Raw genomic sequence first — 19,094 nt, 5'->3', positions numbered from 1 at the left:
GTATAGAAGGGAGCCTGGGTCCCACCGCATGGAGCATTTATTCCAATGAATACTTTGCTTCGCTGCAGATTTAAAAAGCATTTCTGTAGGTTTATTTTTAGCCTGCCCCCGTCTCTCCCCTTCTGTTTCCTCTTCCCTCACTGTCTCTCTATGATTCTCCCCCGCTCATCCGTCTCTATTCCCCTCTCTCCCTTCTTCCCTTTTACCCCTGACTCTCTATCGCTCCCTTAAAGGCGCAGGCGTCGCATAAAGCGAGGCTGGCATGTGTAAGCTTCTGCGAGTGTAAGTACAGGATAATACTAAAGATTAGGACATAAAACCATTAAGATTTTGTGTACCTCTGTTTCTCACTTTGACTCAAATGCACAGTGTCAGAGAGGAGGGATATTAAAAATTCAGATGGATGGTGCATTATTCATGTGTGTGTTTTACGCGCGGCACGCAACTAATTACGGCGCACGCACATGCACACACCCATACATGCTGCTGCTGCGTTGCACATGTAGCAATTGACATGTACACAGGCCAACATGCGTGCCTATGCAACACACACTCACTAGGATAATCGCCTTAGTACAGTAACCCATTTAAAGCATATCTGAGAGTGTGAGTGAGAGGGGGAGAGCTCGCAGTCGCCCACATATCGAAATTTTTAACAATCTTTACAGAATCGAGGACACTGCATCATCCCTCATAATAACTGGGCCGGATCAATATCCACCTCTGTATTTCTGTGCCTTGTCTCAATTTCGATGGTCTTCCCAGGAACGTCAGGGCTGCTAACTTTAAAATGCCTGAGTGCACCTTAAAGAGCTCAGGACTGAATCACAGCCCAGGTGTCAGAGTAAGTCTGTCACATTTACGCCTTGGACGCAAGGTCAAGGTCTTTGCGACTGGAGCAAACGAGGACATCGCCTCAGAGTTCTCCACTCAGCAGGTGCTTCATTAAGTACACCTGGGCAAATGCTGGTTGAAAGAAATATCAACCAAGCCAATCACATGACAGCAACTCAATGCATTTAGGCACCTGGAGATGACTTGCTAAGTTCAAACTATGATTGGGAATGATTAAGAAAGGCGATGTTGACTTTGAACGTGGCAGACCAGCTCTGAGCTCTCAAGTTTGTAATAAAAAAGCGGAAATGTGCAGCAAGCTGCAAGTGAGCATGACGACGTCAGAATTCAGGAGAGGTGACGTCTTAAAAAGGCTCATGTGTCTCAAATGTTTATTCTTTTACACGTTGAACCTTAATGAAGGTGGGCTACAGCAGCAGAAGACTACACCAGGTCGCTAAGAACAAAGAAATTGAGTCTACTTCACGTTGACTCACCTAAATTGAACAATTACAGATTGTAAAAACATTGCCTTGTGGTGTTGTAGTAGTATGGGGGATATTTTCTTGGCCACATAGTACTGACTGACTACAGTTATACCCAAATTGTACCATTATTGCGAGATACTCCAGAAACACGAGTGACTAAGTAGCATGTCGAGATTCCTTCCTGGTTTGTAAAATGTTTCATGATTATGCTCCATTGCTATTACAACAGTTTATTCAAAAGAATACCAGCGAGCCAACAAGGGCAGGTTCTTGGGGTGACTGTTCAGTTCCAAGTAGGAAAACTGCTTTTTCCTGAAATGTTTCTCACACTTGAACAAAATTCCGACAAACACGAGGAACCTTTCACTTCTCATCTCATTTAAAAAAAAAGAGAAAAAACATCCTAACAACTGGCTCTTGGAAAGCCAAAAAATGTCAACATTGAGTATATAAAGATATACAGATGTTAAGTTTGTTTATTCCCTAGTGTTATTTGGTGTTGTTTTATCCCTGAATGTATTATTTTTCTGTAACATCAACATGCCAATGGAACGAGAGATAGAAATTAGCCACCTGGTTATAATGTCATATATTTCCATGTAAATGTTCATCAATATATATTGTTATTAAAAATAAACTTGAACTTGATCTTAGCCAAACATTTCTGCTGACCATGTCCTTCTATAGTCCACCCATCTTCTGACACACAAATCTGCAGCAGCTCAGCATTGTCACTATGAATCAAGGCAGTTCCGAAGGCAAGGTGGTATTGGTGTAAGTTTAATTTGAAACAATTAACAATCCTGAAATGCTCTTTTAAAATCAAATACCCACTGAAAACGATCAGCACATTGATATGCAACTCCTTCCCAAGGGCTCCCAGTTTGTCCTTGTCCCCGTGCCTCTCCTTCGGCACTGTCAATAACAGTGTGGATTATGTTGCCCTCTGTTAATACTCACTGCATCTCTTGGACTCTCTCCTAAACTACTCCGGTTTCTCTGTTTATCATTATTGTGATATGTTGAAACAGGCCTGATGCAATAAACAAGATCTGATTACACAACCTGGCAATAACAAAGACCACCACAAATAGTCTTTGTGCAAACACCTCCGGAAGACGATGGCGAATGTAAATACTTGACTCTCCCGATACCCAGCAGCACGGAGGACTGTGCACACGCTCAGTCGCACACTCACAGGCCGTGTTCACACAGCAAAAAACAAAAAAACAATTCCAGTGGAATGAAAGGTTCTAAAAGTATTTAAAATGTTTAGAAAAGATTAAAGGAAATAGTTTTCTGTTGTCGAACCTATTGGGTTTTCTCTTTAGAAGGAAACACTCCCTTGCAAGACCATCCACCTTTTTATCATTTCATCAGATTAGAACAGCAAACTTTAATCTATTTTATTGGGTTTTGTGTTATATACCAAGCCAAGCTAACACACAATCATAAGCAGCTTTTTTCCCCCCCACTATTGTCCTGTATTTAGGTTCACCTACCTTTCCACGTAGTAATAAAAGTGAAAAGTTGGGGGATGCAGTGGTATTTTTGGAGCCACTCTGTAGTTCCAAGGTGCCCAATCAGCATATCTACTCAATACTCAGCACACACATGAATTCAAACTGAAATATTTTGGTTTCCAAATCTCCAATTCAACTCAAGGTTACCGACTCAAGATATGCGCAAGCTCACATAAAAAAAAATAAAATAAAAAAAAAATAAAAAAATAAAATAAATAACAGGTGGGAATAAGTGGATCAATCCCCCTGAAAAGGCAGGAAGAAATCTGAACACACATAAAAGAAGCTGATGAATGTGGATAACGAGACGCTCCTCGACATCACAGATAATTACCACGGCGATAGACCCAGGTAAAAAGTCAACCAACTTTGTGTGACTTAAAATCCCGCATTAAACCAGACCTTGATAAGCCACTTATCCTGCTTCATAATTCAGGTGGACTTTATAAATTCCAATTGCAGGAGCATATGCCTCGTGTCGGCAGCGCTGTTGGTAAAATTCTAGATAGCTTCAGAGAAATGATTAAATAAGCGCTGCATGGTACGGTAGAAACTGGAAATGAGTTTGTCTTATTTACAGCATTAGAGGTTGTTTGATCCCAAAAGAGTGTTTGTGTGATTGCTACGACTAAGGAAGACCAGAAACTAAATCTTCCGTCTATTTAGCAAAGTGAAATACTTAGGTCATATCTTAAGTAGTGATCTTTGTGGAGATGATGATGATGATGATGTGGAGCGACAATGCCTCAAGTTGTACATGCACGGTAATATGTTGGCACGTAAATATTACATGGGCACCGATGACGATAAAGAAGCCCCTTTTCTGAGCCTATCCTACTTCTGTTTATAAGGTAAAATGTCTGGAGGTTATTGCACAAAGATTGCTTACCAAGTAAATGACATAATGGACGACTAAAACAGAGATTTAAAGAGCAGCAGCAAAAGCAAGTGAGATGGATTAGCAACACTTGCCAATGACCAATGCTGTCTTCCGGGTCATGTTACTGTGGAACATTGTATCTGCTGCCTGGAAATTGAGATTTAAGCATGATATGACTGTCATAAGACTACATTAATCACAGCGATAGTCTTCAGTCAGAGGCCTCCTCAGATTCGTTGCAAGACCTACTGCTGCTGCAGACCCATTCCTGCTCACTGCATTATCTTCAGCAACTCTGAAGATACTTGTCTGATATGACACGGAGTTTCTCTTTGGCATAATTAAAGAATTTTTAAATTAATATAAGACGGCTTCTGTATTCTGAAATGTGAAACCAAAGGCTACAAACATATGTCCATAAACCCTACGGTAATAGCTCAAAGAGAAACAATTTTCGACTACAAAAATGTGTTTATATTTTCTCCTTTGAAATCAATAATTTAAAGGGAAAATTACCCTTTAAAATGTTTGTTTTCACCTTCGCAAATATACCACAGTTTCTAAACAAAACAGCTTGACATCGGAAAGTCTGAAGCTTTACGACGTCCCGCTTCTGTCACTTCACGCCAGACACATGGCAAACATGGTATAACGTGATGCCTCAAACTCACCGAGCACGCCGAGGCGATAGTTCATGGTTACAACGATGACGTTTCCGTAGGCAGCAAGGACGCTCCCATCAAACATGTTCCCTGAGCCCTCCATGTAGGAGCCTCCGTGGATAAAGAGCATGACTGGCTTCTTTCGGCGATCCCGAATATCTGCAAAATACGTATTTTTCAAAAATAAAAAGATATGCGTTACTTGTGACACGTGATTCAACTTCAACAGTCTTCACATGCAAACATATACAGTAAGTATGGAATTACCCCATTCAGTTAAGCCAACTATAGAGGAGTGTTAAAGAATTTTTATGATCTTTATGAGGTGAAAAAGAAACAATCCAAAACATTCCTGCCACAATCAGAATATGAAAGGAGAAAATAATATGGAAAAACTGATTGGAGACAAGATTCAGACGATTATTATCTGCCCGGTTTTATTGACTGAATGCTTTTTGTTAATGTCTACAACAACACTTTTTACTGAAACGTGTTTCAACTTGTGGCTTTCATCAAGGCCGAAACGAACTGGTCTGCTAATTGGGCGGCTTTTTCATAATTTTTGCCGGAGTCCTTACCAGACCCTGTGCAGAAAACATAAGGGCTGAATGAAGCGGAACAACATTGCTGCACTTCATCCTTTTTTGCTCTTTTCTGTTTTTGTGCCGCCTAATCGCTGATAAAAGACGCTAAATCCAGTGCAGAAAGCAAAGTCTGCAATCCATCTAGCTTTGCTTTTAAAATGACAGCACAGTCTGCTTTTTCAGACAGTGGCGTGACATCTCCTCCTCTCCTGGTGTAAATTATTCATTATTTTCAATACCGTTCCGATATGTTTTATGTGTCCTTTAAAAAAAAAGAAAAAAGAAAAGGGAATCGGCTACAGGACAAGGTTGAATTTACTACAAATGTATGACCTGTGAGTGGGTTGTGCACACTTTTCTAATTGGATGGATGAAACTATTTAATGTATGTCCCATTCTACTTTGCCTCCTTCTGTGATTGCTTGTTTATCCCGTCCTCTGCAGCGATGGTATCTTCCCGCACTCTTATTCCCCTCCACGTGTGGAGCAAATGGTGCAGGCAGTTCCAATGCCTTATCTGTTATTGGTGTCTTTGCGGGCATCGGTATGTTGCTATGGTTTACTCAGTCAGCCTGTGTGCGCCCCTTCCACCTCCCCCCACCCACCACCTGCCACTTCTCCTCCATTCCTGACCCCCCACCCCCACCACTATCTCCACCCCATCAGAGCGTCTGCGGTAAGTTCGGAGCGTCTGAGCGTGGACGAGGCTGAGAGAGCTGCCAGAGCACCCCAGTTAGGCTGAGCGTCTGCACTGTGCAGGCCCTGTGGATAATTTGTATGAAAGGCAGACCAAGTGGAAACATAAATAACAGCCACAGCATCTGTTTACCCTGATGAGCTTCAGCGCTCAAAGAAGGGAGGGAGACGGGAAGATAACAGGAGAGAAAGAAAGCGAGAGAGCTGGGTTGGAAGAAGAGAGAGGGAGCTGGGGCGGGGAGGGGGGGGGGGGAGGGTTGAAAGACAGAAACAGAGAGGAAAAGATGAAAATAGGGCAGCATGAGAGATGTGATGGGTAAAGAAATGGAATTGGAGATTCACAAACATGGGGAAAAAAACTAAAACCCTGAAGATATCATGGATGAAAAAAAAGGAGACACAAATCAAGACACACATGGCAAGGTACGCTAATGAACGCCGAAATTCACACAGGATTCACACCGTATTCATACAAAGCCACACACACACGCACACACACACACACACACACGCACACGCACACACACTCTTGCATAGGCAGCTGCGATATTGAGTCACTATGGAAACTGCTTCTCGCTAATAGAACTGCACCAGCCATTCCATCGCACCGACTGTTGCCGTGGTAACAAATTCCACTCACGTATTTGCACACCCGCCTGCATCACCACCTGAATCTCAGGTTACACATGCACCGGCGGCGCGTCACTCGCAGCGGCGGTTAGGCACGCGCGTGTGTGTCAGTGTTGAGGAAAATGGAGGGGGCGGCGACGCACGGATACACGCACATGCATAGTTTTCTTTCCCCTAATTTATTACGCGTCTTCTGTTAGAGCATATATGTGTGACACGAGCCGGCTGGACATAAAATACACAGACACGTACACGCACACACAAAAATATTTCAAGTCACACAGCCCAGCGCGTGCAGCTCGTGTTCTTCTTCTCTTTGGTGTATTCTGAGCGTCGGCTGATTTCCCAGAGGATATGTAAACAAGTTCAATTATCTTGACGTTACTAAGACAGTATGGAGGAGTGACGTATTAGCTGGCCGTCATCAGCCTCACTCAGAGAGACGCGCAGAATGTAAATCAAACCCGGAGAGGAAGGGAACCATAGAAGTGGCCTGTGCCTCTACATCTGTAAAGAGCAAATGATCAGCCTCCTAAAGACCACTGAACTGTCAGGCTTTTGTCAGCTTAAAGCGGTCTGTAACAGCCTTTTCTGGCTATATATATATATATATATATATATATATATATATATATATATATATATATATATATATATATATATATATATATATTTATATATATATATATATATATTATATAAGGGATGCAAAAGAGACATTTTTGTACCACAGTAACCTTAACATGCTCGAAAAGGAGGATGAAGAAGTAAGAAACCTATATAAAGCTTAGAGATGTAATTTGACAAAACTGTAAAATTGCAATAATAATTTTTTTTATTATATGTATCTTTATAAGTAACTTCACTGAATGTTTCAGCTGTCTTTCTCCATTCAGTTTGTGCTTCCGACAAGTGAGCATAATTATTATTATTATTATTTTATTTTTTTGTCACCGCAAAGGTATGCAAACTTTCAAGGCCGTATGTCCACTGTTCTCCCACAGGAAACAAACTTTCTGTTGCAGCTCACCTGCACAGTTTTCTTCCTTCACTCATGTTCTTTGTTAGCTAAGACGTGGTAGCTGTCATGCAGTATGTGATTTTATTTATTCATCCATTTATTTAGTATTTATGTATTGGGTTTTAACTTAATGTATTCATCGATGAAGATGCCTCGGTATGCCTGACTCTCTGGAGGGGAACAGCATTTTTCAAGAAGTGGCCATTCCCTCCCTCATCTTGTTTTACTCGTTAAACCAAACAATTCTATAGTGTATTAACTAATGAAGAAGTAAGGACACCCTGCACCCTAACAGCTGCTGTTCCCCCACTGCTTGGTTGAAATATCCTAAATCACTTTCCATTTCTTAATTTGACTCAAGCATCCAGCCCTGATTAGCATATTCTAAAAGCTGCTGGAAGAATGAGTGCCCGTGTGTCGAAACCAAACTTGAGTCCAAAAGTTATGCTTGGCACAGAGAAGTCGCCTTGTGTCACCAAAGAGAACGCCGAGCCCACTGAGGAACGTGTTGGTGGGGCCTTCCGGTGCCCGGCTAGTGAAACTATTAAGAGTTCCAAACACCAGGCAGCTTTGACTCAAATCTGACGAGGAAGTCAAATTTTTTCAGCAATGCAGTGAGTCAAAGCATGCGCCAAAATCTATAAAATAAAAAAACAAAAACAAAACACTGCTTCACCTAAAGAAAATGCAACTTTTAGAAAAAGAAAAAAAAAAACAACAACAACTTTGTGGGGTCAGGTGAAGAGGGCTGCTGGACCTGAGACTTCCACTGACATGAGGAGGAAAGGCTTCCATTGTTGTAAATATTACAGCTTTTGAGCTCCTGCTGTAGAGTATCAAGGTGCTCCAGTGCAGAGGCAAAAAGCAGGTTATCAAGCCGGGGAAATGTGTCGAAGTGAAACAGTTGAAAAGTTAAAGGTGGACATGATTCATTTCATTTGATCTAAAGATTATCAAAAATGATCACAGTCAGCTTACATAACTGGGCTGGTTATGCATTAACTGCATCAGCCCTGAGAAGCCTCAAGCAAAGGACAAGATCAGGTTAGAAATGTCTGATTAACTCACATCTTGTGAAAGGAACCTGGGGAGGAATTTCTGAACTTGAAATTTTCATATTTAAATGGTATTTAAGCAGGTTTCACCCGATACTGAAAGTATCTAGTTCTCCTCGCACAGTCCTGTACCTGCATGCATTTCCTTTCCCCTTATGCCGTCCTTCCTGTATAAAAACTGTCAAATAAATGCTGCTACTGCCACAAAATGATGAAAAAAGGACATTGTTCAACTCTTTAAACTCTGGAAACAAACTTATTTCCACATTTTTGTTGTATTTTCATTGTTTTAAATGCATTTTGCAGTTAAATATTCCTGAGTTTCCCCTTAGGGCCAGTTGGCAAGTTAAAGAGTAACAGCAGGCTTTTATTAAGTTGTAGTGAGACTCATTTAGAAGCTGTTGGAAAATTGACGTTTTTCTTAATGTTTTTCTCAAGACATATTTTTTTCATTTTCTAAATGTTTAAGGATCTTAATAAGTCTGGGTTTCGGTTTTTGATCATGTGCTTGTTGTCTATTTATGTTTTAATGGTATTACTGTACTGTTTAGAAAAATCTTAATACATTTTTTTTGTTTACTTATTTCTAGTGTTCTTCCATTTCTTGGTTGGTTCTCTTATGTTAGTATTAGTCTCTTTTTTTTTAACGGTTTGTTGTTTCTATTGTCTTAATTATTCACTTTCCCTCAGTTTCCATGTTTGTTTTCCAGCACAGCTGTTCCACATTCCCCTAATACATCTCACCCGGATCCAATGTAAATCTTCAGTCTTCCTTCATTACATAAGCACGCTGGTTTTTATTGCTCGTACTAGGTATTCTGCCCATGCACCATTTTCTGGCCTCCTCATTTCAGATCAGTAAAGTTTTTTTTTTAATCATTAATAAAACTTTACTATGTCTATTCCAAGTTCTTGTCTGCATTTTGATGCCAGTCTCTTGTACAAGCCATAAATGTGTTTTGAAAAGATAACGAGTGTTTTTTTTTTGTTGTTGTTTTTTTTTTTTGCACAAACCTTAATAAACATTACCGAACACATAGTGTAAGGTGTTAGTTATTAACGTCCCATTTTTTGGGTTAATCCTGAGTGGCGGAAAACTTTCGCTTTCGTCGCTCCCCGTGTGTCAATCCGTAACTGCTGTGAACCAGGCAACGCTCGACGGGAGAGAGGCTTTTAGATCAAAATAGGTAATGTGATTAATCTGCATCATGTAATATTAACGCTTTAAACTTTTCAGATTAATTCCGTGCGCTAGCTAACGTTGACAGCCCAGAAATGATCAAACAAAATGTGCATTGAGTGAATGCTTTTGTTATAGGCTGCTTAAACTTTCAGTATTTGGCAGTTATTCAGTTTTGCACAAGAAACTAGACCAAACATACTTGTGTGTTTTTGCAATGCAATGTCTAGCTTGATGTTTCACAAAATGCGCTCAATTTCTTCCCATTTACACAGCAAAACACACTGTGGCAGCATACAGTCAGAAACAAAATGGCAGCAGGAGAAAGGTCTACAAAGTCATAAATTAAATTTCTGACTTTTTTTTGAAAGAGCAGCAAGAGACCTACCTGCGCTCTTACCTAAAAATAAAATAATAATAATAATTAAAAAAAACAATCTGCAAGGGAGTCTCAACAGAAATATTTAAACTACTCCTTTGGTGGTAGCAATCAAGGTGCTGCCACCAAAAAATTTTTTCTCATGGTTCTGAGAAAGAGAAATTTTAACTCTCACCAAAAGTTAAATTTTTTTTATTTTTTTTAATCCTATCAATTTACGTAAATGTGTCAGTAGAGGGGTTTTAATTCAGGGCCACACAGACGAGCCCACACCATTAACATCTGGCGATAACGCTCAACAGAAGACATCGCATGCTTTGCTTAAGGCTTAATTAGTTTTAATCTTTATTTGCGCTTCAGACGTGGAAGTGGTTGAACGACTGAAGGCAGAAAATGCGAGGTAACCGGAGGGAGAAGCGGGCCCAGTCTGAGACCATTACAGCCAACAACGAGCTCAGTGTCTTTCCAGCCTGCTTAAAAAACACTGACAGATTATTCCCTCCTGTCCATACCACCCAGCCGGAGACAACCATCCTTAACTCCCATTCTTAATAGTAATGTCTTACCTTCCTACGGAAAGTGCCCACTTTCTTCTTTTCCATTCCGCGGCTCTTCTCTCATTCATTTCCTTATGGTAATTTCCATTGATCCGGGTGTAAAAGACTGAAGGCTGAATTAGCACTTTTCTCTCGGCACCCAAACCCACACATAAGCAGTGCGGTTTCTTACAAACCCCTTTCAAATAAGATGCCTTTAAAACAATGTTTGGGCCATCCAAAGCTCGGGCAATTAAGTAAGAGCTCAACTGCGGCCCGGCACCTCGTGATCCCGTCAAGATCCGTCAGCTGCAGGCATAAATGTCAAGCTCCACCGGTGTCCTACTCCATCCACCCTCTCACTCTCTGTTTCTCCACATCCCTCTCCCTTTCAAAGCTCTATAAATGTCATTTCATCATGCACTTGTCTTCATTATGAGTGCTTTTTCACCTCTCTCCCTTCTTTGTTGCCCTCCCCAGTGTTCAGATTTTTCCTTTTTCTCTTCCAACCCCACTTTCTCATCACCCCATTCCTTTTCTCTACAGTTCTACGTGAATCCCTCCCTCTCCTTTTCTCACCGTTACGGAATGACAAAATTGGATTAGCTCGCGCTGGCTCCTTTTTGTCTCTTTTCAAAGCACGGCGGTTAGCGATTCCTGGAAAACGACAGTTCGACGCCCAAATAGAAGAAGCGCGTTACAGATAAAACCGGACGATGATACGAAAAGTAAAGAACATGTCCAGAGAAGAACAAGCGATGTGTTAAAGTTTTCATAAGTGCAGACAAAAAAAAATGTGTGCAAGCACCATGCCCAACATGAAAAATGGCGGTGGCAGCATCATGCTGTTGGAACGCATTTCTTCAGCAGTTCCAGAGAAGCCAGTCAGTTTATGGGAAGGTAGATGAAACAAAAATAAAGAAGAAATCATGAATGAAAATGCATTAAATGCTGAAAAAGCTATAAGATTGGGGCAGAGGCTCACCTTAAAGCTGGACAGTGGCTGAAGAGGCAAGACTTAATTGAAAGCATTTCCACCTGCTAAAATGGCCAAGTCAAAGTCACATCCTGAATCTGTTGCAAGGCCGTAAAATTACTGTTTGCTCCAATCAGTCTGATCAGGCTTGAGCGACTTAGCAAAACGTAATGGAGAACATTTTAGTGTGCAGTGATGCAATTCTGATGCAGACATAGCACCAAAAGATTTGCAGCTCTCTTTGCACCGAAAGGTGGCTTAGTAAAGCGTTGATTGAATTTGGTTTGGTTGAATATGAATGCACAGAATTTTAAGATTTGTATTTTTTTTTTTTTTAAGAAACTTTGAAATCTAGGTGTAAACTTTGCTCACACTTCCACTGATTTATGCTAGTTTTTGCCAACAAAATCCCGGAATTTATGACTGAGACAAGGAAAAAGCGGAAGAGATTAAGAAAAAAAAACCCCCAAAAAAACCCAAGGCACTTTATTGCTGAGGAATGAAACCAACAACAAAGGTAGAGGGCCTTTTTTATCCATGCAGTTGCATAGACACAGTGACACATGGAGAGATTTTTGCTGCATCGATGAAAAGCAGACAACATTAGACTTGAAAGCATAAAGCAGCAAAACAATTGATTTACTATCCCACGTAAATGTCGGTTTGGGCAAAGACAACATGGAGGACAATAATCGAGCGGAACATTTCATGAAAACTTTGGTGGCAGAGTTAAAAGCGCAGGTGAATAAGGAGCGAATATTGATTTTTGAGAGATGCATCACAGAGGGCAGCAAGAACACCAGCGTGTGGCTTATCAGCCACATAGCAACCGAGAAAGGAGAGTAAATTAGCTTCCTGTGCAAGTACCCAAAAAGCAGCAGTTGTGACGAGCAGGGAATGATGAACAACTGTTTTGTGGGTAGCCTTTATTTATCCGAGTGCGTGCTTGTCACAGAGAATGGCTGATTTGCGTCCTAATCAAAGCAGTTAAGGGTGGACAATGTGATGTGCACATAGACTGATGATTAATGAAACAGATGCAAACGCCACATTTCCCATGGCCCTGTTAAAAAAAATTTAATAAATAAGAGAGTATAAGGAGAAGGAAACATGCAAATAAAATACCTTCATCCCTTGGTCTGTTCATGGTGGACTCATCATTTTTTTTTGTGAGCGGACCTGAAGTTTGGAAAAAGGAGACAAAAGACAAAAAATTTCAAAAAGACAAGCAGGAGAAGCAGTGTGATCTAAATTCACCGCAGCTGCTGTGTACAAACATGAATGGGTTTTCCCTAAAACAAGACCCAACGTTGCTTCTTAACGTAGGCAGTACGACACTGTGCCCAAATAATAGGAAAGAAACGTTATCATTTGCCCTAAAACAGCTTTCTGTTCTTTTATTTCATGTTTAGTTCATTGGATGCTCCTTTAGGTTGTGCATTTTGTAAGAATGGTAAGACAATTCTGCACGTTCACTACAGCTGGGTAATGTAAACTTATCAAATTTGTTGCAGAACTGATAATTATTTCTCTGAACCTAAATCACTAGTTTTGAGTTCTAGTTGAAAATTTAAAGGGCCAGTAGTATGTTTTTATGCCACAATGAAGTAAATATAAGAATATATAAATATCCCTTAAAAAAAGTTTCAAGGCATGTGCTTTGAATTGAAATGCTTTGATTATGTAATTTAAAGCATTGAAATTAGGCTTCTGTCTCTTTAAGAAACTCATGCTCTTTTTTTTTAACTACACAATGCTTCTCCTTACAACACATGCTCAGTTCTATCAGGTGTTTGCTAATTGCTGTTCTGGCAGTCTGGAGGAATTGTGTGTGAAAGTTCAGCTGGAGGCTGCAGCGCCAAAGAGAAGCCCTGGTGGAAAAAGGCAGCGCTTTGTGAAAGCAAGTGTTTAGGCAACCCCAATATGGCTGCCACTGCCATTTTACAAAATACCCTTTTTTTTAAGTGTTAAGCTGACCAAAGCAGTTATTGGTTATTCAGATGAAACTCAGCTGTATGAAGTTTCTGATTTTTGCAGAATGGTCGTTCTTACTCTAGTTAGCATTTTTATTTCATTTTTTTTAACTTTATTTTTGCTTTGGTGGGTGGTGGACTGAGTTGAGATGGATAAGAAGGGTCTCACTTATGACACCATCCATTCCTGTCATGATCTCGCTCTCATTTGCTTTAACTGATTAGTAAATGAGGCTTCTTCTTGTTAACCTTTTTTCCCCAATCAGTCTAGAGTCATTGCTTTTTTTTGTGTAACGCACCCCCTCCAAAAAAAAAAAGGAACAAAACAATTGGCAGAAGCAAGGCATCTCGTGAAGAAGCAAACACCTGCTAAGATGCTCCACGTTCCACACTGACTTAAGCCAAAACACTCCTCTGACGAAAATCAACAAATTCTGAACATATTGGATAGCTCAATTTTGTGCTGCAACAAATGCTATCCTGAAAGGAAACTTTGAGAAATTGCGAGGGAACCGCCGAACAGTGGGCTGGTTTGATATGAACACACCCGGCTAAGCCTTTTGACAAGATTTCCCACATCAAGGTCAAAGAGGAGCCTCGAATTAAGCTTTAATGGTAACAACAGTTAACTGCTCCATAGGGCAAAGCCAGTAACAAGCATTTATCACAGTGACCAACCAATGCCCTGCTGTGTCAACCTCTGTTAGCCCAAAGTGATAAAGATCCTATTAGTTTCTTTTTTTTTTTTTTTTTTTTTTGGTTGGTTTCAGTCAGAGGCGATTTCCATCAGCAAACAATTAAGCCACTGCATTTTGTGTCATGCTCAGCTACTGTCCACATGACATGTAGAGGTCATTAAACCCATCTATCCTTCATTCCTTCATACACATCTAATGTTGACACGACTGCGGATGGGAATGCGCGACATGGCGGAGCTGCGGATGTGATCAGAATATATAAAGTACCTGGCAAAAAGCATTCACACCATTTGAACTTTTATCACTCAAGAAAACACAACTTCAATGTATTTTGTTAGGATTTTATGCGACAGATCAACACAAAGTAGTACATAACTATGAAGAGGTGTGTTAGAGAACACTCATGAACAGGCAGCGTCATGAATGCTAAGGAACATGGCAGAAAAATCAGGCACTATGGCGCCACTACGCCATAAAGTCTAAAACCTCACTTTTATGGATGGGTGGCAAGAAGAAAGCCGTTGTTGAAAGAAAACCATATGAAGCCCCGTTTCCAATTTGCCAAGAGCCACAAAGAGAACAGAGAAAAGCCAGAAGAGCTCTTAAACCTACATGGAAATGGTCTGTATGGCTAAAGACTTAAAGGGCTTCCACTCCAAAAGCAGCATTCACTGAGCTTTATGTAGGAGTTTGCTGTCCACCCTGGGGAAATAAACTAAAAAAAACAAAAAAAACAACAATACAGATGGCGCTACACTCTAATCATCCACAGCTGAGTAGTACAAATGAGGGAGAGTTTTTTTGTTTTTTTTTTTAAATAAATGGATGACAGCTATGTTTTATTTGTAAACCTGCATTTTTTTTTTCTTGCACTATAAACCAACAACAGAAGTAGGTCTGATATGGTGAGACAGAGAGGAACGGGAAAAAAAACAGAGTGGAAATTTTGATGAGATCAAATGATTCAAGGCGCTCTGCTTCCACATTGAATAGCTGCCTTTGGCTTATTCTAGAGCAGTTTGATAGATATCCTGTCTCCATTGCTTGAACAAGTATCCGTCACAGTCCACCACGGTTAAAGGCTTAACAAATTACAACTTTGACCTGAGCACAATACATGCTCCACCAAGCTCTGTATTTCTGCTTTTGTTCCACTCAAGGCTGTTTTTTCTTTTGTAAATTTTGTCTTTAAGCTTCTTGTTAGTAAAACAGTAAGTTGTGCAAAAAGTACTGATGAAATATTGAACAGTTAGACATGCGCATTCAAAAGTTTAAAAACGGTTACATTAAGTTTGCCTTTCAAGATTGTAGTGAAGTCACTCCTGAAGTGTCACCTGAAAGCCAAATATCCAGCACACAATTTAGGTTTGCAACTGTAATATGCCTCATTTTGGAAAGTTTAAGGGATATGAATACTTTTGCCTGGTGCTCTATTACCACTGACTATCATGTGTTCATGTCATCCTCAAACCCATGAAAAAAAAGCATGTCACCTTCTCTCCATTGGGGGAGAATTGCAGTGTTTCGCTTAAAAAAAGATAACACTTTGTATTTCGGTTACCAAGAGGTTTATCATTCCTTCAATGAGCTGCTGACATCTCTGCTTCTACCCCATTGCAGGAAACTTCACAGTGAGGCGTTGGCATGTACCCTTTTCACAGTGTTGCGCATCTATTGACAAGGGAGTTGCAAGACTTCACCCCCTTCCGCCATTGTATCCTTGCATTCTCACTCATCCGTCTGTATGAATATGGTTTCCTGATATAAAGTGTTTATCTTCCTTCATAACGGGTACGGATCAATGCTGAGCAGATTAGCTGCATCCTCTCAGCACCACCATGCAGGCGCCTGAACCAGACAGCACTTACTGCCATAGCAGGAGATGGTACAGCCATAGGTCCCGGGCAAGAAAAAACTGTTACGACGGCCTGGTAATGGATAGAAAGGCCCATTAGTCCACTGGATTCTCAGCGATCGCTGACTACTTAGCACCACTCTAAAACCACACCTTTCTGCTTAATGGAGACGACTCTGGTTATAGTTCAGTTCCTTTTCCTTCTTAAGGAGGGAAACTGTATCTCAGGATGGAGCACCACTCAGCTAGTCACATCCTGTAACGGAGAATGAGATCAAATTGTAGGACCTCATGAATGGGGCAAGTAGAGATGTGACCCAAGCCAAGATTTTCTGCAGAGTTTATGGAATATTTTTGTAGCAAACCACCCTTAAATTGAAGTAATTACATGATATCAGATTTATTCCCCCCCCCCCAAAAAAAATATTAGATTGCCTGTTGTTTTGCAAGTTTGCATACTCCACATCAAAAATCAAACTAAAATCTTCTTTACAAGAGACAAAATAGCAACCAAACCAAAAATAGCAAATGACTGAGTGAAATAAGCATTTGATACTGAAGTGAAACGGGACTTAAAACTGGCAAACCCATTGAGCAGTTCGTCACACATCTCCTGATGGATTTTTGGCTAACTCTTTTTCGAGCATTTTCTCAATAATTTAAGTTTCTTAGCTGCTACTTGGCCACCATATTGAAAATATATGCCTAAACCACTCCACAACCTTAATGTGACTCTTCTTTACCCATTTCTTTGTTGCCATGGTGTTTTAGGTAGCATTCACATTGCGAGACCCATCCACAAACCATCTTCAGTAATCTGGATGAGGGAAGATTCTCACTCAAGACATTCAATCCCCACCCATCTATTGGCTGATCGTTGTGCTAACCCTAACCCCGCACACTTAGCTGAAAACAACAGTTGAAAAGCATAATGTTCCCACATCTGAGCGTATTGGGACAGTGTCCTTCAAGTCTATCAGGATTTCTATTCCTCCAGAAGTAGCAAATTAACTAGATGCCTATCACAGTCTCCCAACCCTTTGAATCATTTAAATGTTCACTGGTAAACCTAAGGTGAGTCTGTAGAAATAGCTTCTATTTCAATCCACTGCAGTTCAGTGTGTTACTAATTGTGGCTTTGATTAATGCGCTACTAGGTGCCTTCAGACCATTAACAAGCTCCTCCTAGTTAGTTGTGACCTGATCTCTTCCTCACCCCACGAGGACGGATCTTACGTGAAGCTCCAGGCTGAGTGAGACTGCCTGCTGTTCGTTTTACATTTCTCCAATTTTAAATAGTATTAGCAACAGTTGTCACTTCCTCCCTCTTGTCAAGCTTTGACAGCTCTTAGGTTTTGCCTAAATTGTCGGAGAGGTTGTAAAGGAAGACATTGATTTCCCGCACAATTGTGCTTAATAAACAAAACAGATTGAGGTAAAAAGTATCTGTAACCGATTGAGTGAGTGATTTTTGTGAAGATAACCAATCTGTAGGAGTCAAAACTGACTGGCAAATCAATTTTTAATTTCCATGTAATGGGTATGTCCTCAATAAAATCAAACTACTACACAAATCTGATTATTTTTTTCCTTCACAAGTGAGTAGACCTGGAATAGAAACAGCGAATGAAATGGTTACCACCTCCCACCCCATATTTGGGACTTTCTAAAATAAAATTCTGACAGTAGAGGGTATAAGGAGTTGATATTTTAAATTTCTTTTGGTCTTCTTTTTGTAACAAATACAGGACTAGATTTTCCCTAAGGCTTTAGCAAACTACTACTCTGAGGTGGATATTCCTGTTTTACAAACATGTAGTAGCATTTCATGCAAGCATCATCGGTAAATTTGTTTTGGGTGAGTGGTTATATGCACATAAATCTGTGACCTTGTGCCCAGAGTGAATACCTAAAACTAAAACTCAACCAGATAACATTTTATCATATTTTTTTTTTTATGATGGCAGAAAGTGACTCTGGCTGAAAACACTGAATGTGTTATTTTATTTTATTTTTTTCAATTTCAGTCCGCCTTCAACACAATAGCATCATTATAAAGGTTAGAGAACCATGGTCTGTAAATAAATTGTGAATAACTGGATAACTATATGCCAGTAATCGTATGATAATGTAAATATAGTATTGCTATAAGGGGTTGTGAAAAGTATGTGCATTATTATAGAGGTTGGTATAGTTTTAAAATGATATAAATTCTCTATTGTCTTAGCTCCAATTGGACTAGCTGGGAAAAACTAATCAGTACTTCTTTGACCTGTACAAGTCATCTAAACTGTTGAAATATAATCGTTGACAGAAGTTGATTATCTAAAATATATCAGGTGGATCTGTCTTCTGGTACATAAAACATACGTGTACATATTTTCCAAAAACAAATATGTACATTTATTGGTAATAAACCATTTTTGTATTCACGTTTAGATACTCCTGTTCACTTTTAGATATTAAAAATCTGGATTTATTTCCAGATGTGACTGGTAGGGTTGAGCAGGTTTTTGCTTCTTTTTTTTTTCTTTCACCCTCCTTTGGGTTGCTGCCAATGAGGTTCCCGAGGTTGTATATAACCCTTTTCAATATCGCTCTGGTCTCACAGAAATTTATGAAATGACCACAATCTCTAATCATCCGGGTGGAGCCACATGATGTGTTGAAATTACTTTGCTCTCCTGTGGAAAGTAAACCTCCATCTCCATTACCTTGGTTTCTAGGGTAACACGGTCTTGATTCAAACAGAAGCTTTCACAAAAAGGTCAAAGATGTTCTAAAAAACTGTTTAAGCAACTGGGAAAAACATCTAATTGTTTTCAGGTTAAGCTATAATACAGATATATTTGTTGACTATGACTTCAAGGATTTGCTCAATATACGAACCAGGTTTGTATATCATTTACAATGCATTGGCGATCATATAATAAACCAATACATTTGACCAGGCGTCTTATCAGAGGTATTCACTACATTTAAAGTAGTGATGGTTGATATTGATTGGAAAAAAATCCAATAATATTAATATTAATTTGTATAACAACAAAAGTGGCAACAGCAGTGTTGTTAGCGGTACACAATCAGAGACCACAAAACCTACAACAACAATAAACAATAAAAT

General features: G+C 39.9%; 1 protein-coding gene across 3 annotated transcripts in view; it reads right to left on the bottom strand.

Moving 5' to 3' along the window:
* The window catches only part of nlgn2b (neuroligin 2b), an 81,604-nt gene that overhangs the window by 25,638 nt on the left and 36,872 nt on the right, over positions 1-19,094 (bottom strand). For all 3 annotated transcript variants that reach the window (XM_044139630.1, XM_044139632.1, XM_044139631.1), the window contains exons 3-4: positions 12,570-12,623; positions 4,397-4,546 (exon numbers count right to left, since the gene is read on the bottom strand). In XM_044139630.1, coding sequence (XP_043995565.1) covers positions 4,397-4,546; positions 12,570-12,623 — 204 coding nt within the window. The remainder of the gene's footprint in view (positions 1-4,396; positions 4,547-12,569; positions 12,624-19,094) is intronic.

This window comes from Gambusia affinis, linkage group LG15 (assembly GCF_019740435.1).
Source record: "Gambusia affinis linkage group LG15, SWU_Gaff_1.0, whole genome shotgun sequence".
Taxonomy (NCBI): domain Eukaryota; kingdom Metazoa; phylum Chordata; class Actinopteri; order Cyprinodontiformes; family Poeciliidae; genus Gambusia; species Gambusia affinis.
The sequence above is the reverse complement of the archived record's forward strand: the minus strand, read 5'-3'. Positions and strand labels throughout refer to the sequence as shown.